The 23,592-nt window shown below is 40.7% G+C and overlaps 1 protein-coding gene across 4 annotated transcripts in view; it reads left to right on the forward strand.

Moving 5' to 3' along the window:
- The first annotated feature begins 430 nt into the window (after positions 1-430).
- Positions 431-23,592, forward strand: part of Kiz (kizuna centrosomal protein) — a 109,196-nt gene continuing 86,034 nt past the window's right edge. Inside the window, exons 1-4 of one of the 4 annotated variants that reach the window (XM_028881851.2) lie at positions 431-615; positions 5,387-5,449; positions 8,135-8,297; positions 16,494-16,574. In XM_028881851.2, the coding sequence (XP_028737684.1) occupies positions 500-615; positions 5,387-5,449; positions 8,135-8,297; positions 16,494-16,574 (423 nt within the window). In that variant the 5' untranslated portion in view covers positions 431-499. Of the gene's footprint in view, positions 616-5,386; positions 5,450-8,134; positions 8,298-16,493; positions 16,575-23,592 lie in introns of those variants that run through there. The other 3 variants (XM_028881847.2, XM_028881848.2, XM_028881852.2) reach the window with 3 other exon arrangements.

Consider the following 23,592-nt stretch of genomic DNA (forward strand, 5'->3'; position numbering starts at 1 on the left):
AAGGTTGATGGCAAATGGAGCCATCACGTTCTAAGGACAGCACGGCACTGCATACATCTGCTGAGTATTTTTTTTTTTTTTTCTGGCTTTTTGTTTTGCTTCTTTAAGTGCTGGTAGCAAAACAACCTTGCCACTGGGTGTCTCTGCAAATTCTAAGAAGAAAAGAGGTAGGGAAAGGGGTGGGAAGCAAGAAACCGCATCTGATGAGTACAGTTGGAAGGGATTCCATAGCAGGAGCAGGGAAGAGAAACCCAGCTGCAGCAGAGTGAAGGTGACTCAGCTCTCTGGGCTTCTGGTCCCTTTGTAGCCTGTAACACCAGGGTTCGCCGCCCGGCCTGGATCTCAACCTCGGTCCCGCCCCCGCACGGCATCTTGCCCCGCCTCCTCGGCGCCCCGCCTCTGCCCCGCCCTCTTCAGGCGGCCTGGCTCCTTGTTTACCCGCGGTGCATGTCGGGGCGGTCTCCTTTGGCAACGCAGGCCCTCGCGCTGCCCCGGGGCGATGCCGCGAGGGCGCGGTGGCGGTGGCGTGCGCCAGATCCCCGCCGCGTCCGCGCCCTTGGCGAGTCCCAGCTACTACGAAAGGGTGGGCCAGCTCCAGCAGGCGCTGCGGGACAGGTACGGCCGCGGGACGGGGCGGGGAGTCAGTGCGCCACTGAGAGCTTTGGGTACCCTGTCTGGCGTTTCTTCCCATTCCCCGCCAATGATTCCCCAGGCCCGGGACCCGCTTGCGTCCTACCACTAGTTCCGGATGGGGTCCGGAGCATAAAGTTCACCACAAATGACCCTATGTTTGAGTTAGGTGCAGAGAGAGACTATAATCTCCCATGGCAACTAAAGCCGGGTCCCTCAGCCTGAGGATGCGGCCGGAAGTGAGTAGTTCTTTTGCCTGCCAGTCTCCATCAAGCCTTGTGAATTTCTCTAGTCCTCTTCTACAGCCCCCTCCCCACTCTCTCTTCAGATTGTCACCCTAGTTTGACACACACACTGCATCAATGATGCCAGGTCCAGGAACACAGGCTGGAGTGAGGTGATGTGTGTGTATGTTTAAAACCCATGTCCTGTTAAAATGCTGGAGTCATTTGGAGGTGTCTGGGGCTCCCTAAATTTATAGTGAAGGGATGAAATTTTCAACGAGTTCAGCTTTGAGGCTTGGGATTGCCTTTGATTAAGACATGAAAGATGAGAACCACTGGAGACAGCTAGATCTAAGAATGCATAAATAGAGAAAATTATAAAGCAATCGACTATAAATAACCACATGAAAGATAAGTTTTTGGAACGCTTATTTTAGCTGCCAAATTAATTGGGCTTAGAAATCTCATTAGTTGACAAGAAAGGAAATAGATTTTTGGATCTCTTGATAAATAAAACATTTAATGAGTGTTAAAGTTACAGAATCATTCAGATGGTCCAGGAGGGCTGTAACAGTTCTAAGATGATAACAGTAATTGCAGGTGAGGTAAAGTAAGTGATTTTTTTTTTCCCCCAAGGGAACTGCATCTTATGCTAGACTTAATTTTTGTCAGTTATTTGTAAACTATTTACCACAGGCCTTAACTGTCCTTTCCATGGTTTATCTCCTTCCTACATCCTGTTTTCTTTCTGACACAGCCCTGTTGTCCTACCCTAGGGATCTCTTAATCACCCACTTAAAAAAAAAGTTAACCAGTTAAGGGTATGCTGGTGGTCGTGTATGCTGAAGAGGCAGAAATAGGAGGACTACAGGTTCAAGGCCAGCCTAAGCTACATCATGAGTTCCAGGTCAGCCAGGGCAGCATAGTGAGATCCTGTCTTTAAAAAAGTGTGTATCATTCCTTTCAGAGCTCTTCTTTTCCAAACACTTTCCCTAATGTTTGTACCTTCTGCTTGGCTCACACACTTCCGGGGAGAGTACAGGTGACTTTTTACTTTTTTTTTTTTTTTTTTTTTAAATTTTGCCTACATTGGGAATTCTGGGAGGGAAGAAACGACACCCAGCAGACCCTTAGGCTTGCAGTGTAGCACATGTGACGAGAGAGGTGTTTTGTGAAATATTTGAATTTATGAGTGGAATCCAAGAGTCAATTAGCTAGTGTCTAGGTGTTATGAATGGCTTCTGTGGAGCCCAGGGGCCTCATGTTGTCACTAAATAATGGTCCTTCTCTAGTCATCCAAGGTGATAGTAAGTGTCTTTACATACTGTGTAATTAAACAACAGGACTGTCTGTCTCAGGGCCTTCAGCTCACTGCTGTAGTTGCAGAGTGGTGTAGTTACCTTGGGTCTTTACTTACTTGTGTTTCATAGCCAAAGATCTGCTCTTAAAATATTGCTGATTTAAATGACATTCTTTTTGAACTAAGTTAATGGTGAGTTATTTTTGCCTCCTGTGCTAGAAACACCTGGCTGTTTATGGTCCTTATGGTACAATAACCATGTAATGATTATCCACTTTATGTTTAGCACTTCTTACTTTAATTACTAAGCAAGGTAAGGTTGTTGAAGTTACAGAAGAAATTGGAGTCACATTTTATGGCCCGTTCATGGTCCTGCATTTGAAGATTTGTTTTATTTTTAAGTCAGTGTAAATCTGTTGCCATGGGTGATCATTTTTCATTTTAAGAATCTGTAAGTAATTCTAATTAATGCATGCTTTACACAAGACAGAGAAGCAAATAACTTTAGAGAGAGCAGCACTACAGTAAGAACATGAGTTCTGGCCGTGACAAGTCCCGAGAGCTTGAAAAGGGTGATCTGTCCTTTTTGAACCTTGGTTCTTCAGCAGGATGAGGGAACTAGATTAATATATAAAATAAAGACTCACTTAAAAAAAAAAACTAGATTAGTGGGCTTTAAAAAAAATTAAAGCTAGGCTGGTGAAATGGATGGGCAAGTAAAGGTGCATGCCACCAAACTTAATGACCTGAGTTTGATCCCACCTATAAGGTGGGAGGGGAGAAATGACTCATGAAAGTTGTCCTCTGACTGCCACACATGAATGTGTGTGAGCACACACACATGCACGCACACACATACACACAAATAAATGTAAAAACATTTCAAAAATTAAAAGCCAGTCTCCACATAGGGAGCACTGTCTCCTGAAAGTCCATGGTCATCTCAAATGTTGCGATCTGAATAGCAGTAGGAATGCTTGGAAATGCTTTATCAATTTGGAAACTTTGGAGAAGCAGGAGATTAACGGCAACAATACACACAGTTCACTCTTCTCAACCCTTTTAGAGGCAGTCATTGAAATGTTAGCTGATCTGATAGCTAGGCTTTTTCTTTGAAACTGCCATATTTTGATCCTCAATCATCTTCTCTGTATTCACACATAGGTGTAATTTTATAGCTTGAATGTTTTTCCGTTTGTATGTAGTGCTTTCTCTGCATTGTGAAAGTCAATAATTGAATCTAAAAGAGTCTAATGGAGTGACATGTTGCAGTGTATAGTGCCCACAAGTGTGGTAGAAACATATAAGTGGGACTGATGCTTAACAATTATTGTATATAAAAACATCCTTTGAAAGGTCCATTAACCAGCCCCAGTTATTTTCAATGGTGATATTGATTCAGGGTAACCTATCATAATGGTCCAGAAATTGACACTGACATATTAGTTGAGTAGAGATGAGGGTGATGGAAAATTGTAGTATTGAGGCACAGACAGAACAAGTGCCTTAAAATGCAGAACATACAGCCGTGTAGAACAGCCTAGCTGTGAAAACCCAGATGAGGGGTATAAGTGACTGAAGCATGGGCTGTGTAAGCATCTCAGGTTTGGGCATTTCAGAGATTCTGAAATAGAGATTTGATATGTAGGCATAGCATAGTGATCCTACCAATAAGCCTACCCTCTGACTTTCATTGAGGTAAATATCTAGTTTTTAAGCCTTATGTTTAAAACTCATATGAAGGATTATCATTCAGAGATGCAGCAGCGTGGAGGAGGGAGTTAGGAGACGAGGAGTTGGCAAGATCAGCACCATTTTTGCACGAAATAGAGAGCCATAGTGTGTCTGACTGTGGTTGCTAAGATATGAAGCGTTTGGAGAGAGGAAGTGTGATTAGCAGGTGTCTGCATCCTCTGAAGAGGGAACTGAGAACAAAGATTTTTACATCATTATTAAAAAGAATTTGCAATTTGGGAGGTGATGATGGACTTTTGAAGAAATGGTGGCCATTTTTCACTAGATACCACAGATTCATTTTAAAAATTATCTTTAAAAAGCCAGGCTTATAGCAAAGTCGCAAATATGGGGCAAAGACCTCCAGTGTTTTCCTCACCCAGATTCTCCTGAAGTGCTGATAATGTAATTTTCTCTTCCCATACACATATTTAAAATCAGTGCTCCTCTGAAATATTTGAAACTGCAGGTGTGATCGCCCATCACCACTAAACTCTTTAATGTACTTAAAAAAATAAGAATGCTCTTTTATATAAGCACAGTACAGCTCTCACAGGTACCCAGCCTTGCTGTGTCAGCCCACACACTCATGCCGGACACCAGCTGTCCCAGAAGTGTCCCCTTTTCTTTCTGGTCCTTTCTGGTCTAGGGTTTCATTGGGAAACATGGTTTGCATTTTGTGTGCCATATCTCTTCTGTCTTTTTGGAGTGATTTTGTTTCTTTTCATCTGTCCTTGTTGGTCATGTTCCTGACAATTTCTTGAGTTTTCTAGACGGTAACTCCCAAACTGGGTCCTTTAGATGATTCCTCATGATCAGACTTCAGTCATTCATCTTGGCCATAATACCATGGCAGCATAGCGTCCTAGATGTACTTAAAGATCTGTTTCTCCTTGTAATTTAAATGCAAATTCCCTGTACTGTGGTGGTATTGTGTTCCCCAAAATGTGCACCTCAATAAACTTATCTGGGGTCAGAGAACAGAACAGCCACTAGATACAGAGGCTAGAAAATGGTAGCACTCACGCCTTTAATCCCAGGAAGTGATGGCAGGAAGCAGAAAGGTATATAAGGTGTGAGGACCAGGAACTAGAGCTGGTTAAGCTTTCAGGCTTTAGAGAAGCAGTTCAGCTGAGATCCATTTGGATGAGGACTCAAAGGCTTCAAGCCTGAGGAAACAGGATCAGCTGAGGAACTGGGGAGGTGAGGTGGCTATGGCTTGTTCTGCTTCTCTGATGTGCCAGCATTCACCCCAATACCTGCTCCAGGTTTATTTTCATTAATAAGAACTTGTAAGATTCCTGCTACACTGCACCATCTTGTTTCTTCTACTTCCTTGGAGATGGGTCTTTGATTCAGCCACCCATGACATTGTCTCCTTTTTAAATAGATTGATGGAACAAGTCTCACAAAGGTGCAATTTCAAAGACATCATGGTGTAAATACATTAACTTATACGATACAGTGACTTTTGTTTTGTTTTGTTTTTATATTACAGTGAAAAGAAGAGATTTGACCTGGAAGACAAGCTTTATGAATACAATAAGTCTGATAAGTGCAGGTAAGAGATGACAGTGATGATTGTCCAGCTTGTTTGTAGTCAATATGTAATCCCTACAGCTTGTGGTGGAAGCACATGCCTTTACTCTCAGCTCTCTGGAGGAAGAAGCAGGCGGATCCCTGTCTCTATGAGTTTGAGGCCAGCCTGGTCTACATAGTGAGTTCCAGGCCATCTAGGACTACTTAGACCCTGTTTAAAAAAATGCCTAATTAACCCCTACTATTATGTTATAGTTTTTATAGTTAGAATTTTTTTTTTTTGTTTTGTTTTTCGAGACAGGATTTCTCTGTGTAGCTTTGCGCCTTTCCTGGAACTCACTCTGTAGACCAGGCTGGCCTAGAACTCACAGAGATCCGCCTGGCTCTGCCTCCCGAGTGCTGGGATTAAAGGCGTTCGCCACCACCGCCCGGCTATTTTTTATTATTTTATTTTTAATGCATTGCATGGTAATTTGAATTAAATGCTATTAATTTTATATATTATAAATAAACATTTTTCATTATTTAGTTTTTGTGTTAGCTCAGAATATGGTTTTGCTTAAATATTTCAAAATAAGGCAGTACTTGGGGGTTGGAAAAATAAAGCAGTATAGTCTTTTTGGTTCTTATTTAAACATATTTAGCTTCTGTAGTGGTTAAGGCATGTAATTATTACAGCTGATCTGCTAGCTTTTATCCATCTCTCAACCCTTACCTGAAAAATTGTTGCCCCTGGGAGGGCCTCCTTGCAGGCTGTTCTGAAAAGTTCCTTCCCTTCCCTCATAGCTTTCAGCATGCAGTAATTACCTGCTTGTTTCTCTGTTGACTGTATCTAGAAGTTTTCATGTTTGCACTACTAAGTACATGAGTTATTGCTTGGGTGGATGGATGACTTACACGATCAGCTTTGAAGGTTAATAGCAAGAATGAGGACTAGGATTTGGGTGGAGAAAGCATGGCTATTAAGTAGCTTTATTAAGTCTCTAGATAAGAGTATGTTGGGTCTTCCTCCATGACTATCATTTGTGTCAAAAATGCAGATATGGGCAGTCAAAACAGTGGTAGATTGTTTTATTCAGAAGGAAAAATGAAGCCAGCCAATCATAGTTAAAGCATGGTATCATTAGTATGATAATCTTCTGGGCTGGGGAGATGGCTCAGTGAGTAAACCCTGGCCAGGCAAGCCTGAGGACTTAAGTTCAGAGTCCACATAAAGCCAAACATGGTGGTGCATGTCTGAAATCCCACATGAAGATGGTAGGCAGAGACCAGAGCTCCCAGGAATTTGTGAGCCAGCTAGTCTGGTATATGTGGTGGTGAACAACAAGAGACCCTGCCTCAAACATGGTAGAAGGTGAGGACTGACAGCTGAGCTTGTCCTCTGACTTACACTGGAACACACATTCATACCTAAACACTCCCCACCACTGCCCCAGAGATGGGACGGGTGGGGCGGGGATTTCTGAAAGCTTGTTGGCCTAGAGTTAGAGGTTTAAGATCTGATGTTGATTAATTTTGAATATTTCTAGCATCTTTGAAAATCTGTACTGGGAAGGTAAATACATATGTGGATGAGAGAATATAAAATACCTTACTGGACTAAAAATATAAATGCTCCATAAGGTACTCATTTATTGTTCAGATAGTTGTAAAGAAGGAAGAAATTTAGCATATTGGTCTATGACAAGAGAAGGTTGTGTACTTTGAGCTATCTAGTATGTCTTTTAGTATTACAATTTGGATAAGAGTCTCCAAAAGTTTTCTCACAGTTTATATATTACTACAAAATATTTCACTAATATGTTGTTGTAATGACTAACACATTTTTACATTATTTCAATGATAGCTTTTGTATTTTAAATTTTCCTAATTTTATGTACTATAGTTTATATTTTGATTCTGCTTTTTTTTTTTTTTTTTTTTTTTTTTTTTGGTTTTTCAAGACAGGGTTTCTCTGTGTAGCTTTGCGCCTTTCTTGGAACTCACTTTGGAGACCAGGCTGGCCTCGAACTCACAGAGATCCGCCTGGCTCTGCCTCCTGAGTGCTGGGATTAAAGGCATACGCCACCACCGCCAGGTTGATTCTGCTTTTATATGAGCATTTAATTTGAAAATTGCTTGTCGCATAAAAACTTGGCTATGTGTGCATATGAATATGACTAAAGAGACACTGCTCTTAAAACCATATTTCAGTTTAAGAAATAAATCCAGAGCTGGGTGTGGTGGTGCACACCTTTAATATTAGCACTCAGGAAGCAGAGGCAGGAAACAAAACAAAACAAAGGACAGAAACAAAGAAAGAAAGCTATCCATGTAGCTGGGCATGGTGCAGTTGGGCATGGCGCTGCATACCTGTACTATTCACACTGGGGAAACCAAGGAAGGAGAACTGCAGGTTCCCACCCATCCTAGGCTGTACAGTGAGACCTGTCTCAGCAGCATATGTCTTTACTGTGGTGTCAAGTGGTACTGTTGCGTTTCTCAGGAGAGGTGTGTCATGCTGTGACCAATTCCATACCGTAGTGATACCATAATAGTTCTCTTTCTCTAATACTATATATGCATTCTGTCCCCTGGGCTTCAATGCTTTGAGTACAATTTCTTAGATTTTTATTGTCCTGTTAACACTTTTGTTAAAGAAATTTATTCTTAAATTTGTTAAATTTGAGTTACATTATTAAAGATCTACCTTTTTTTTTTTCTTAAGAGCTAAGCTGAAATGTGCAAAACTAAAGAAATACCTGAAGGAAATATGTGAATCTGAAAGGAGGGCTCATGTCCGAAACCAAGGATATTTAAAGAAGTTCGAATGTGTCCAGACTTATGTTGAACACTTGACCACAAATACAGAGAAGCTTCAAAAACTGAAGGTGACACCTTGTTTTCTACAGTGTATTGTGAAGAGCTTTCCTGGATCAGTGGCAGCCACTTTCAGTTGTCTGCGTGGGGTTATTTGTTGGTAATGTGTGAACTTAAGCAACAATAAGGCTCCTTTTAGAAGCCAATTCCCTCTTGGTCAACTCCTTGTTTTTTTTGTTTTTTGTTTTCTGTTTTTTTGTCCTTTTGGTCTGGGCTGCTCTCCTCATCAAGAGTCCATTAGGGGTGGGGAGCACCAGGGAGTGCTCCCTGGAAGTTTACCTTCATGCGCCTGGCCTCTGTGGTACAGTGACTGCTGTTCAAGGCTTCCTTTTATTCTGGCACCATAGCCACTTCTAGTGCATGCCTACATGGTGCTTTTAAACTTACGCCAAAGTTGGAGGGCCCCAAGCTTGGCTTTCTTCCTTGCTATTTGCAATGGCAGGGGCCGTTGCCCAGATTAACCCAACAGAATAGTGGGTGTAGGGGAAGTTACTTTTAGTGTTTTTTCCCGTGTGCTCTAGCAGTTATTCTCTAGCCTAATTTTATTGCAAAAATTTCAAATATACAGAAAAATGAAAGGAATTATTCTAGTGGACACATTCTCCACTAGATATAACAGTTCTAACTATTCTGCAGTGTGTGCTTTGTATGTGCAGATGGGCTTTTCTTTCTGAGCAGTCAAATCTCCTGATTACATCATGACACTTGCCTCCTAAGCTCTTAAGCACAAGAGTGGTCTTTTATATAATTATATTCTTATCATTCTTAAAACTAAATAACTAATCCACAGTATCAGTATATTCAGCTCATATTTGAATTTTTTCAGTTTCCCTAAAAAGTGTCTTCTATTTCTAGACCATGAGCCACTAGAGTTTACATGTTATTTGGATATATATTATCATCATAACCTTTAAAGTCTATTTTAATCTAATTTCAAATGTTTTCTTCTCCTTCTACTCCTCCTCCTCCTCTTCTTCCTCCTCCTTCTTTTCTTCTTCTTCTGCATTGGCTGTTTTGACAAAGGCAGCCAATTGCTGGTCACTTGAAGTTAGAGTTTTGGTTTCCTTATGCAGAATCTGCCCCCACCTCCCACCCCATCTCCTGTGAACTGGAACTGTGGTTTGGACCAGCACTGCCCGGCAGCACTTTGTGCAGTCCTGAGAATGCCCTGTCTGTGCAGTGTTCTGATACATGGCTAGGGAGTCCTGACAATGTGGCTCAACACTGTGCCGAAGTTTTAGTTGGTATTTGTTAATAGCCACAGGCGAATCATGTTTCCTGTAGTCTCCAATAAAGCAGTCCCTCATGTCAAGTGGTCCCACATGAGTGAGGAAGTCTTTGAGCTGTTGGTTTCGATGGTAATCTCCAGAGACTTGTTTTAAGGTATTTTAACCCCTCCCTCTAGAAGGAAATCATATGTGGAGTGATGGCTTGGCATCACTGAAGATCATATTCTTCACTAGCCTTTTACCCACTGGTTTGGGATCTGTAGATGAGCCTTCTTGGGAGAATTATCATAATGGAGGTTGTTCAGAATGTCAGTTTCAGTTATATCTCCCATTAACTGACTTCCATAACAAAGGAATTTCCCCCTCGACCCCTCTCTCTTTCTCAATAGCATGATGAACATATGGGTTTTTATTTAATTAGTATATTATCAATAGTTACTTTTGTTCTTGTTTTTACAAAAATAGCCAGTGGAAGTCTCTATTTTTGGGTGCTAGGGATTGAAACTAGTACCTTAAACATGCTCACCACATATACTGAGCTACACCTGCAGCCACTGGGTGTCGTTAGATGGCTCCTGTGTTCTTTCTCCAGGACCCTTTGGATTCTGAGCCTTTTTCCTTCCTTCGGGCCACAGCAGGAGGCTGCAAGTGTCATGTCTTCTCTGCCTGTAGCCCTTTACTCAAGGAGTTGTGCTGGCTTTAAGTGGGGAACAGAATGCAGAAACCAAGTTCTGGGACTAGTTGTGTTTAAGCTTTTTTTAAGTATTCCAGTCAGGTGCTTAAGGTCCAGAAGCAGTGCTATTATCCACATTGTAAACTACTCAGAGATTTTACATAGAAAATAAAGCAGAGGACAAAGCAGGAATAAAGGAAATAAATAGAAATTTCCCTCTTATTTTTATATCATGTGTGGCCTTATCCAGTGATTGATTTCTCCTTATAATTAAATGTTGGAGGAATGAATTGGAATCATCCTTGTAAATAATTTAATTGAGAGTATTAGTTATATATAACTGATATGTTTTAGAAACTTGTATAATGAGCTAGGAAAGAATATAAGGGATCATTTTTTTCCGAAAAGAACAAACTTTATAAGAATATGGAAAGTTTTATTTACAATATGCTTCAAAAATCGCATAGATTATGCTGCTTTGGATTTTGGGTAAAAATTCCTGTTTTGAAACAATTCTGTTGATGAAATAAAATAGACTATGCAGCTACAGTCGGAAGGATATGAGATCCATGTAGCACTTGGATTTAGCAGTCGCTCTGAATCTAAAGCTGCTTGCTTGCCTCATGCCCATGGAACCCAACACTAATGTCAGAAACCCAGCTTGTGACACCGTCACTTTAGCTGTAAGCAGAGGTTTGTCATAGGAGATGTTGATCTTTTATGCTGGTGTCCAGCGTTGGCCTTAGTTATGATGGAGCCTTCTGTTCCCTCTTAATGCTTTTCCACTTTGATGCCAGATCTTTACCTCCTTTGCTAAGGACCTTGGGTAAATTACTTTAAGAGAAAGATGTTCAGAGTGCGCTGTCCATGCCTCCAGATGCCACAGACTTTGTCCTGGAATAGAGCACAGTTAATGCACGTGAATTTCAAATCTGTAGAATTCCAGGAAGGAGAACAAGTTGAAACAATTTTTGAGAGATGGAGATTTTTTTCTCAAATTACATTCAGTCAGTTTCTTCTCCTTTGTAGAGATGAGCCTGTCCCACCTTATTGTATATATAATGCTAAAGTCTTTCAGAAAAAGAATTTACTGATCTCATGACTCGGTTTATGATTTTCTGCAGTGGCTCTGGAGCAGTGTGGGTTGAGAATGAATAAGCAGGGGTGCACATGATGCTGGAGACTTAGTCATGTACTCCTATAGACAGACAAGCCTCCGGGGGCTTTGAGAAGCCCTAGACACAGATAGCCGGGTACTGGAACTTTGGAGCACTGAGAAAGGCCTCAGAGACATGTATAGAATATTTACTTGCTAATATATGTGCAGCCTCCCACACTGTGCCAGGCATGGCACTAGCATGTCAGAATTCAGAAAGGGTCATCACCAGGGCAAGCCTCACCCGATTATGAGGTGGTAGTCCAGGCACCTTAGGACAGAGCCCAGGTGCTGTTCTCTACCTGCTCACTACCTCCAGCCTCAGTCCTATGATGCACCCCCATACTTACATACATGTATTATCTCTCCCTTCTCTTCCTCCCTCTACCTCTCCCATTCCTGTGTCTTCCCACTGTTTCTCTACATCTTTATCCACTGGACACATGCACCCTTTCTCTCATGGTCACACATAGCCAACAGTGCGTTAACCTGCTGAACAAACTACATTTCCCTGAATGCCCCATAATATCTCACACCTGCCTTTGTCCCTCTGCCCTGCCTTAAGTCTGTGTCCTAATCACCTCTGCATTTTCTTCATGCTAGTCTAATTGTTTATGTATCAACTGTTTTTATTTCACTCTGGGCCCCTTGTCTTAGTATGCCAGTGCTCTGTGTCCCACCCAGACTGTGATGCCAGTAGGCACTGAGACTTGGTTGAAAGTTAATTCTTCCATATTTGGGGGCTGGTTCTCTTATGGATTATAACCACCTATGTGAGAACTAACGTGGTGTTAATTATATCTTATATATACCTTCCCAGGAAGCATTTATGTTTAATAGCAAAGTCATCCTGAAAGTACAGTTTCATTGTTTAGAGATGTGATTTCCCTGGACAGTTGTCTTTATGTGCTGAAGGGGGATAACGTTTGAGAACAAATCTTTTGAGTTCTTATTTAGAGTCCTACTAAGCATGTGACAAGTACTGTGCTCAAGCTATGATCTTAAGGTTCCTGAAAGGCAAAATATGTGGCAAATCTCTTTTTCAACCACCAGAATGTCCTTCTTGTTAGTATATGTGTTAGTTGAGTAAATGCATGTTCTCCTATGTATTTAGTGAGATTCCACTATCTAGGAAGAAGCACGCATATGGGGGAAAAAGGGGAAAAGAAAACCAAAGATTGACCTGAGAATCAAATTGAACAGTGTGTCACTGTGCCTGTCTTCAGTTCTGACATGTGGAAGTGGGGCTGCTGACTGTAACTATCTGTTTAGTTCAGCTCTTTCCCTAGTCTGTAAGTGAGAATCAGCTGTGTACTTCCAGAAACCAGGGAGGCCAAGAAATAGTAGAGCAAAAGGGTGGTGGTGACATTGTGGGGCAGATAACAGCATGGGAAGGGAAACTGAGGGAGTGAAAGTGAGAATACAGAGGAAGCATAGTGGAAAGTGAGATGTATTGTGAGGTGGAAAAAGAGCCCAGAGACCTGAACTCTCTGTCAGATTCCTTGTCTCCTCTTCCCATGGCCCAGCTTATTGTTAACAGCGCCTGGTGATTCAGCTGAAATCAATTGCTTTTAAACATAAGGGAGAGAATGGAGAGGTCCTCTTAAATTTAGGTGGGCAGCATCACCAGTGCCATGAAGCAGTACTGTTGCTGACAGAATGTGTTATCACATGGGTTAACTCAGTGCTGTTTGTTTATTAAAATGGGTTTCCCAGGTCGGGGAAAATGATAAGGGGTCCATCCTAGGGATTCTGGATTAGGTGATGCTACTGGGACATGAGTTACCCTGTCCCTCAAATCAACAAATCTAACCATGAAAAGTCCATGTGTCGGAAAGGAAATGAAGACTGGAGGGGTGTACACTAGAGAGACAGGAAGATGTTCCAAGCCCTGATGTTCTAAGGAAACAGAAGAAACACATGAGCCTGATCAGAGAAAAGATTAAGGTTGAAACGAGCATGCAGACGCAAAGACATGTCCTCTCATGTTGTGCTAGACATTTGTAGCAAGAACAGTCTTAGGAAAATTCTTGTATAATATTTAAAGGACCACCCTTAATATTAATACTTCCTGGGGGCTCAGGAGAGAAAACTAAGAACGGTGGGAACTATTTTTGGGAAATAGCATCTCAGCACACTAAGCTCTCTAGTCCACTGCTTTAATTCCTCTGGGATAACATCCTATTTACACAGCTTCAGTTCTGTTCTCGTGCCTAGCTTCTTTCCTGCCTGATTTCTCTCTATATTTATCTACTGCTCCCTTTAAGTTCTATCTTAATTCTCTCATCTTAATTCTGCCTCATCGAGGTCCTTTTCATCTCGTTCTTACCCAGCTAGTACTACCCCATCTTCCTCATCTTCAATCTTGTCCACACGTTCTCTCTCGTCAAAATCCTCCTTAACCCTCTCCGTTCTCCATCTCTAAGTTCTCCCCAAGTCTCTCAGGAGTCCAGTTATAAATCCAAGCAATAGCAATCCCCTGGTCGAGGAAGGTCACCAGGCTTGAATTCTCTGGGGTCATAAAGGCAGGTTAAGAATTTTCCTCAGGCAGTGACCACCAGGCTTTCTTTTACAACCCAAAACGGGAGTGGTGAAAGAGGAGGTCACCTGAGTGCTGATGACCGTTAGTGTATGAAAAGGGGGGTCTGTGTGCTCAGTCCACATTCCGAGAAGTGGTTAGGTAAGAAGTTAGGGGTCTATAAAGTTAGTAAGGCTGTAAGAAAGGAGGTTCCAAGCTAAATTGTGTAAAGCTATTACTTAAGGTCCACCTCACCTAGGCGGTGTTTCCTTGTGGAATTTACCTTAAATCAGGAGACTAGCATGTGGTCGTCTGGACTGTTATTTCTGTTAGTCCTTGAAAGTGGCTAAGGGAGATAACTGATTCCAGTGCTGAAAGGGGAGAAATGGATGGGCTGGGGGGGAAGGAAGCCTTTCCTGAGGCTGTTTTCCAAATACCTTGAAAGTATGTCCAGAGAGTGATCAGTCCACACTGTTAGCACTTCTTAGGGAAAAATCAATTGGGAAAACTATGAAGGCACACATGATTTTCATAACAGAAGACAGCTGATATCTAACAAGCCAAATAACACCAAAAGCTCCTTGGAATTTGGCTTCCTCTGAAGGAATTCCTTCATCTCTTCAGGTAGTGGCTTTGCCATAACCAGCTGAGTTCTTATAATATTTTCCTGCGGCCCATAGCAGAAAATTAATCTGTATAATATTTCAGAACCAAACTTAAAAAAAAAAAAAAACTTTTCAAGGCCATTCTTGTGCAGCCCAGGTACACTTGAATTCACCATTCTCCTGCCCCTGCCTCCCATCGAGTGCTAGGATGTGCTGATGTACATCCATCCTTAAATGAACTTTTAAAAGTAGTAGAATCTTTTGCTTAATTGCAGCTGGAGAGAAGGTGGAACTAGGGAGCTAATAGTCCTGCAATTGGAAACTTTCTAGCATTCAGAAGATAGATATGATAGTTACTAAATGTCCTATAAAGGGCAAAGAAAAAGAGCAGAATGTTCTAGGTGGTGATCCTTCTAAAGGCTACAGAGCTATAGTTTGTATTTATTATCAATTTATGGTAGCATCATTCTGGTTTCAAAATTTATTAAACAAATTTTCTTTGATCCATAATTTAGAAAGAGTACCTTATAGTTTAGTAAAATTTTCAGTGTGTTGGAACAGTCTAGGTCAGGCTCTTGAGGATATATTTCTTACTGTTCTTTTGAAACGTTTATGCAATTATCACTTGCAATATGCTTCAACATAATAAATTGAGTAAAACCCTTGTGCTTCTGTGAGAAAGTGCTCTGTGTTTGGGAGGTGGTACTGAAATGATTCCCTAATAACCAGACTGGTCCAGTACTTCCCGATCAAAGCAAAAAATTATAGTCATATCACAGGAACAGTTTTATGTGTTTATATTTTTTTTGTCTATTGCAATCTATCTCTCATCTCTTTTAAAGATACTTCTGGTATCTGACAAGTTTGCACTTTTAAAGCTTTTGGACTTAGGAATTGAGTCTGTCTGAATTCAAAAGTGTAGACATAGAGCAGAAATGTGGAAACTGCATTTTGATAACTGCCTTATTCCACTATCTTCGTTTACTTTATCATCTTATTGTATCATTTGCACTGATCTTATATAAACTTTAGCTGCATATTTACTTGATCTGTCATGTTAATAGCACCTGTTAGAAGAAAAAGTGTTATTAAAAAGGTGGAAATGTATAATATCTTTAAAAATGTTAAGGCAAATGTTCAGTTTGGGTTATTACTGCTTATGCATTTTTTTGTCTGTCATAACAAATTTCAGGCCTATTTTTGTTCAGACTGAGAGCTAAGGAAACAGCCTTTAATTCGTTACCTCATAGGTAGGTTCTAACTGTTGTATAACTGCTTAATTCAGAAACATCCTGTGATATTTACCTGTGATGGACTGCAATCAGCACTTTTTAAGGCTTTGAGTAGGAATATACCAAATCAAAGTACTTCATGCTGTGCATTTTAGAGAAAGACATTTTGAATTGAATCATTTCCATCAGTTATAGTGGGGTAATGATGCAGACCTCTTGATGAAGTTACTGATGCCAGAGCAAACTTGATTCTGATGGTACTGGTGACTGCCCATAGTATAATCTTATTCCTAGAAAAGAAAACTGATTTAAATTGATGATCTAGTACATAATGTATTGAATATTCTGTGACTTTGAGGATCATGATAATATAAGATATAATACGTAATAATACAACAAATCTGTAGGACTTATTTTTCTCTTTTTTAGGCTTTGAAAATAGACACCTAATATCTAACTTTTATAATCAAGTAACTGGATTTTCGTGATAGCTTAAAGAAAATGCTGTTGGGGTGTATGTATTGAGGATTGAGGTTTTAGTCCATAAAAAGACGGGAGACTAAAAAAAATCCACTGTCTTGTTTTACTTTAAAATGTATGTAACATTTTATAGAGTTCAAATTTTGATACATATTATTTGTGAAATTGCCTGTTTTCTAAGATAAGCTGAATTTCTCAGCAACGTCAGCTTCTTTCTACTCCATTGTTCCTTTTATGTTGCAAAGATGGCAAGATATAGGTGTCTTTTATTTGTAATAGCATCTGCCATAAAATCAAACTTTGTTTATATTTAGACTGAATATGAGGCTGAAATAAAGAAGATGCACCTACTGTTAAAAGACAGCCTGGGAATGAAAGATGAAGACAGAGAAAAGGTATCACAGTAAGGCAATGAATTTTATGTTCTAGACAATTTTTAGAATGCTCATATGTTGAGATTTTTAAATAAAATCATCTTATTATAAGGATTTTTTGATGGAACCATGATTTTATATATAAAGATTTTGCTTCAACAATTATTGTTTTAATGTCTAATTTAATTAAATTTGCCAAAAGGTAGTCACTTGGACTTAAGATTTCAAAGAAAACCTTGGGGTTGCAAAAAGTAAAATTGTATTTTCATCATTAGTGTTTTGTAGCTACTTTTTATTGGATTGAAAAATGTTTTAAATGAAAATAAACTAAGTATGGTGCTTTGATTCTTTCCTTTGTATGTATAATTTTGTACATTTGAACCTTTTCACAGACAAAGTGGAAAGAAAAGATTGCATATCTAAGCAATAGACAAAAAGACTGGCAAGGAATACTTAAATAAATTCTGCTATGTATCTGCAGTAATACAGGCTTCTAATCCTTCTGCCTATCTCCATATAAATGATTCTGCTCAAGACCATAGATGTTTTCTTCACTAAAAGCAGTAAAGCTCTTTTAGATGAAATGTCTAAAAACATCTTGTAATAACTTGGAGCATGCTGGCAAGAGTAGTCACTTGTGACTATGTGTGAAACCCCCTCAGCCAGTCGATATTGTAATAAGCAAAAATGGTAGCATCACTCCATTATTCAGAAAAGCCAACAGCGTGCTTGTTCCTTAGGCTGCAGCATTCATTAAGAAAAGCTTACTGGGCTGAAAGCTGGAAACAGATGATAACGGGATATGATTTTCATATTTAATGCTTTCCTTGGAAGAGTATGTGTGCTACAGATTGATAGAAGAATCAACTGCTACTTTACTAAAAGACTTTCAGGTTTGCCCTATAGCTACCGATGGAATCATTCAGCCAAGAAATTAACTTTTTCTCCTTTTACCTGCTTTATATATCTGCTAAGCAGGCTGCCTGGCTGCCAGTGAATGTTATTATGCAGTTAACTGTTTGGTATTTAAGACTCTTATCAGAAAAGAAACAGAGGCCACACTATTTTGTTTTTATGGTAGGAGGAAGGTTTTAGTTTTTCTTTCTTCCTTGCATTAGCAGGCATTAATCTGAGTTTACAGGAAGTTTTAGTTTTCTTTTCCCATAGATTAAAAAGTTAAAAAGCTAGAATTTAGAGTATTCTTTAAACAGTAAGATACAAAACACCAAGATCCAGCAACCTTGACCTATATAAAAGGCCTTTAATGATAAGTGATTTATACACCATTAGATGTAGGGCAAATGTGGTATGGCGTGATAGACTTCCAGACCAGACCGACGTTTCTGTTTGACGTTTGGTCAGGGAATAATTGACATACTTTTAATCTCCAAACCAGTTTGTTCTTTCTCCACTGTTCTTGATAGACATATTCCAGTTTGTTCTTTCTCCGCTGTTCCTGATGGACACATTCTTAGTGTGGCTGTATCAATAACACTTAAGTAAAATGGAGAGTTTGAACCCCGTCTGCACTACCAACTCCTTACCTTGCCTTTAGTTATAGAGTCCCCACTTGATAATTAGAACAGGGTATTTTCTTTGCACTGAAAGCTGTCATCTCCTCAAAAGCTTTGACTATTGACTGCAATACAAATCAATTAGCTAACATTTTGAGGAACTTGTATCTTGCCTTTTCTAATTTTCTCTTGATATCTAATCAATTGAAAGGTAAACACGCTGCAGCAAAATCATGGCTTAGTTAATCCTCATTAAATGCTAATTCCTGAACAAGTCCTTATCTTATGAATTATGTTGTACGTCTTATTGAAATCCAAGCTCCTGTTCTTTAGATAGTCACAGGAATTTGTCTCCGTGCCCAGTCACTGGTGTCTGGCACTTTCTAATGCATAGTACAGTCGTTGAGTAACTGTTCTGTTGAGAAGCCACAGTAGGCCTCTCCAAGAATGTCTTAATTCTTGTTCTCGAGATATTTCTCACAAAGCAGTGTTCTTTCTGAGGCAAAGGGTCGTGTGCAGTAAGTTCCAGTTAGTTACGGGGATGAACTTGAGATACAGGAGGAAGATGAGGCTGCTTTCTCTGCAGTGCACAACACAGGCCTTAGTGGAGGAAATGGTGCTTGCCAGGCACTGAAGGATGAGTAGGACGACGGTCTTCGGCAATGTGTGGACACTGTTGGTAGTGGTAGCACTATCAGTAAAGGAGTAGGAGCCGGGAAGCCTGGGAGGTCATTGCCTAGTGAGGCTGAAATCTAAAGAGATTGTGGGACACACCAGAAAATGAACTTGGACAGGTGTATCACAAGATTCAGGAACCCAGAACTAAGGCTCTGTGCCCAAGAACTGAGCTTTCCTCCCAGAATGATAACTTGTGCCTGTGTGCATACCTGTGTGTTGGGACAGATGAAGATGCATAGATTATTATATCACAGGAGTGAAGCTGGCCAGGATTTACCTGGGTTAACCAGGGTCAGGGTAGCCATTGCAGAAGAAATCATTGATGGAGGAGAGAGGCTAGATCAAAGCAATAAGGCTAGATCATAAATAGATGGCTTTAGGGATGTAGCTCATTGTTAGAGTACTTCCCAGCATGTGTTAGGCCCTGATTTCAATCTACCAGTACCCCCATCAATTAGGTGTGGGACATACTTGAAATCCCTGTACTTGGGAGGTAGAGTAGGAAAATCAGAAGTTCAAGGTGAAACTGATGGTACTCTCCCATGCTGGAGAATGTGAAGAACCAGGGAAACTCATCACAGGACTAAAGGTTACTTGGAGATGTCACCCCTGCTTTTGCAGGGATCATGGGGTGGACAGCTCTGCAGGTTGCTATTCCCATTTCTAATATCAGTCATTGCTCTACTTCTATGCCAGGTGCTGCAGTAGCATTTTCTATGTATCAGTTCATTTCATCCTTTCAGCAGCCCTGGTCTTAGATGTGATTGTTGTCCCATTTTATAGTAAGGCTAAGAAATGTCAGTTAACTCACCCCGGGCTATACAGTTGGAGCCCGAATTCAAACCCAGACCACCTTGCCATTTTGTCTTCCAACATAGCTTGGGGGAAGTGCTCATCGAGGTTAGGACAGATTCTCAGTGAGCTGAAAGAAGCTTTCAGTGCTGCGTTTTTACCTTGGGAATGAACTGGTCTATCTTAATGCTGTAAGTGTTCAGTTGAATAAGATGAACCATGGTATGCAGAGGCTCCATCTCCAAACTGTTGATGTTTCAGTAATAGGTACCTCTGTTCCAGCTGGCTTGGTTGCACAGAAGAGTTTGAATGGAGAAAGCCTGCACAGACAGACACCAGAGTCAGTGTGAGCCTGCTGGTCAGGAAAAAGCATTGAAGCAGCTTTAGCCACTGACTGGAGGAAGGTCAGCAGACTTGGAGCAGCCCTAGTGTTAGATGGTGAAGATGGTTCTTCCTTGCTCAAGCCGAGTGACAGCTGTTCTCAGCATCCGAGCAGTATTCATAAAACCAGGACAGCCTCTGCAGGGCCAAGGTCATCACCAAGAGGTTAAGGAACAGACACCAGGTAGAAGGGAAACTAAATCCTAAAGCTGAAGTGCCCCTCTTAAAAGAGCAAATGACTTGGGAATCCTCTGGAAACAAATCCCAAGACAAAGACTTATTGCAAGTAGTTACTCAAGAGGTAGTCCCAGAAGCACGATCAGGGAGCGAGGAGATGATGGAGAAGGGACCTCAGCCAGTGAGTGTGTGATTGAATGGTTAGTGCTGTGAGCACCTGGCACTCGGCCCCACTGGGGACTCTCAGAAGACTGTACAGAACATATTCCAGAAGTATCCTGCCCTAGGGGAAGGGAAGGAAGGTGTTCGTCCTCCAGCTTAGCCACTGAGCCTTATGCCTGGCTCCGCTTCTGGCTGCTCTGTGGCTGTCAACAGAAGTTCATGGACGAAGAGGACCAGGTGTGGTAGAGAATACTCGGTATGTGGCAGGATAATGAGGTCCCAGGAATTTGGGCCTGGCCTCTTCCAGCTGCCGTGGGAAATAAGCAGAGGTTACTATCAACAGATTCTTACAAGGTCAGTTCCTTTCCATCCCAGTTCACGGTGCTGCCTTCACCAATAGCTTCCTTGAGTCACTGCTCAAATGGAAACATACAGACTCTTCCCAGAAGGAGGCTCTGAGCAGTTGCCTTTGGAGGATGGTGACCTTAACTTCTGTCATCCTCTAAGTTATGATAAAATTCGACTCTGAGCCATGAAAAGTAAACAGATAGTCATTCTGTTCAGCATGGTGTCTTTTCTGTTAATATGTTTTTCAGTGCTGAGCCCTTACAAATGTTTTGCAAGCTCTGTACCATTGAGTCATATCCCCAGTCCTTTCTATGGCTTTTTAATTCAGAAAACAATTAGAAACTAAACTGGATTATAGTAATTTCTCAAGAGGGTTGAGTTATTTAAACAAGTTCAAAGCCGTCTACAAACTAGGTCCACAGACCCATTTTTCCAAGTTGTGTGGGAATGCTCTTTTCTCTCAGCTCACAGACCGACAGGGTGCTAACAGCCTGCTCAGAGCACAGGAGAAAGCTCAGAGAGCCTTTCTCTTTATGTGAAAGACGTGCTATATTTCCTCTGCAGTACAGGCCAGATGGAGCCTGCACTGTGGGTGTCGTGATTCCTTTTAGGTGTGCATTCTAAGTGTCCAGTGGGAGGATGGGTCTATTCGTAGCTGGCATTTGCTCTTACTGTATTCCTGCTCTCATTCCAGGGATGTGTGTGTGTGTGTGTGTGTGTGTGTGTGTGTGTGTGCACACATCCCTGCAGACAGACTTACAAAATTCAAAATATTTTACGGTCTGCTTTGCAAATTAGGAAAGGAGTACTCAAAGAAGTTCTGTGTCTTTCTCCAGCCCCCACACTGATGAGCGCTAAAGCCTGAATCCAGATCCTAACAGAACAGATTCGTCTTGGAGTCTTAAAAAACAAACAAGACTTTCGTTTTTATTTTTTTTGTTGTTGTTTTTAAAGTTTATTTTGGTCAAGTCTTAATATGTCTATTAACCTACTTTTAGTTAACAGTATAAACTAATATGCATGAGAAAATGGTGAGAAAGGGCTGCTCTTAAAGGAACCTCTTTCCCATAGTGCAAACACTTTTTGTGGGAACTTTCCGCTAGACAGTTACCTTCCTTCGTTCGCCTCTGTGGTGGGATTATGTGAAAGCGTGTTAAGGTGCAGCGACTCTTACACGTGGGAAACTTGTGCTCACAGATACAGGGGCATGTCTTCTGGAGGGAGGAGCAGGTGAAGCAGTGAACGAGGCCAGGAAAAGCGGGAGCTAGTTTAGCCAAGACAGGTATGTTTTGTGGGAAATGGATTCTTTCCTCCTGTGACAGGGCACAACGGAAGCTCCAGAGGAAAACATACTGCCTTTTTTTTTTTTTGGTCATTTTGGGATCCTCTGCAAATCTCATGTGTTGATATTCAGTAAAATGCTGTATCATTAGAAAAGCCGGTCTTCATGCAGCTGAAAGCTTGCTTGGACAGCTCCTTTTCCATTCTGCATTCAGCTTGCTGCTTCTCATTCCCTGGCTGCAGAGGGAAAATCATTAAGAAAAATTAAAGTGTTCCTATTGGTTTTCAAAACATGAATGCGACATGGCTTAAAGTAGAACAAGGACCAAGACTTACCTACTTGGAAACTGTAGTTCCTATGTCCTTCAGTTCTAAACTGTTGTCTGTACCAGGTCCTTTTTCTGTCCCTCAGTAAGAGTAGCTGTTAAGGAGACTGTGGTCACCAGTAAGTATATTCAACTGTGTTCACTTGCTTTGCTCTTACTCTCCCCAGCTCCCCAAATTTTTAAGAGGTGGAAGGTGGGGAACAGGCACAGGAAAGGGAGAGCAAAGTGGAAATCTCAGAGGATGGATTTACTGACAGGTCATACCAAGAAGCAGTGGAAGGGCCCGGACAGGCTGGTGTCAGGTCCTTGAGTCCCGACGCATGCGCCTTCCTTTGGCAGTATATTGTCTCTTAGAAGCCTTCGAATGCCTAATGCTGGTGCAGTATCAACCCTAATGAAGTGTCAGAAGTTCTCCCTGGCTCGGGAACTATCTGAGAAGACTCAGAACTTGAGGTTTTTCCTGTTTTGAAGATTATTATTTTTTTTTTAAAGAAATATGTGTCTTAGAACCTGATTATAGCAAATGGGAAAGCTGCCAAACAACAGAAGTCCACCTTGTCCTTCACCAGAGAGTGTTTTATTTTGCAAGTGTTAAGTCAGTTTAAGTATCGAATAACCCTATAGCCAGTAGCAGTTCCTTGCAAGTTTCTCATGTTATTTTTGTTAAAGAAGTTTAAACAGTTGCTGGTAGGAATGTAAAATGATGCAGTCACTTTAGAAAACAGTTTAACAACCCCTAAAGATAGAATTATTTAGCCAGAAATTACATACTTATTTACTCAAAAACGTATCTTCCCAAACTCTTGTTCATAGCAGCAGCAGCGTATCCAATAGGCAAAATAGAAATAACTCAAATGTCTGTCATTTGTTGACATTATATGTATATATATATATATATATGTCATTTTGTTTATATGTATATATACATATATATGGAAATCTATGGAAATGAATGAAATACTGATACATGTTGCACCATGAATGAACCTTGAAAACATTATGCTAAGTGAAAAAAGGCCAGTCAAAAAGTTCACATACTGTATAATTCCATTTATACAAATTACCCACTGTAGACTAATCCATAAAGTTAGAAAAATTAGCTGTTGTCAAGGTGGGAAGCTGGGTGGAAAGCATTGAGGAAGTTGCCTAAAAAGTGTGGAGTTTCTTCTTGGAGTGATACAAAAGGTTATAAAATTATAGCAATGGTTATATAATTTCATGAAAACACTAAATACTATAAACTGCTTAATTGTATGCTTTGAAAAAGTAAATTTCATGATATATAAGTTATATTTTGATAAAAATAGTTTTTAAAGTTCAAATCAAGTTGAATTTGCTAAATTAAAAGAACAAGACAATGACTGACTATATTTACATTCC

Source organism: Peromyscus leucopus, chromosome 4, assembly GCF_004664715.2.
Source record: "Peromyscus leucopus breed LL Stock chromosome 4, UCI_PerLeu_2.1, whole genome shotgun sequence".
Taxonomy (NCBI): Eukaryota; Metazoa; Chordata; class Mammalia; order Rodentia; family Cricetidae; genus Peromyscus; species Peromyscus leucopus.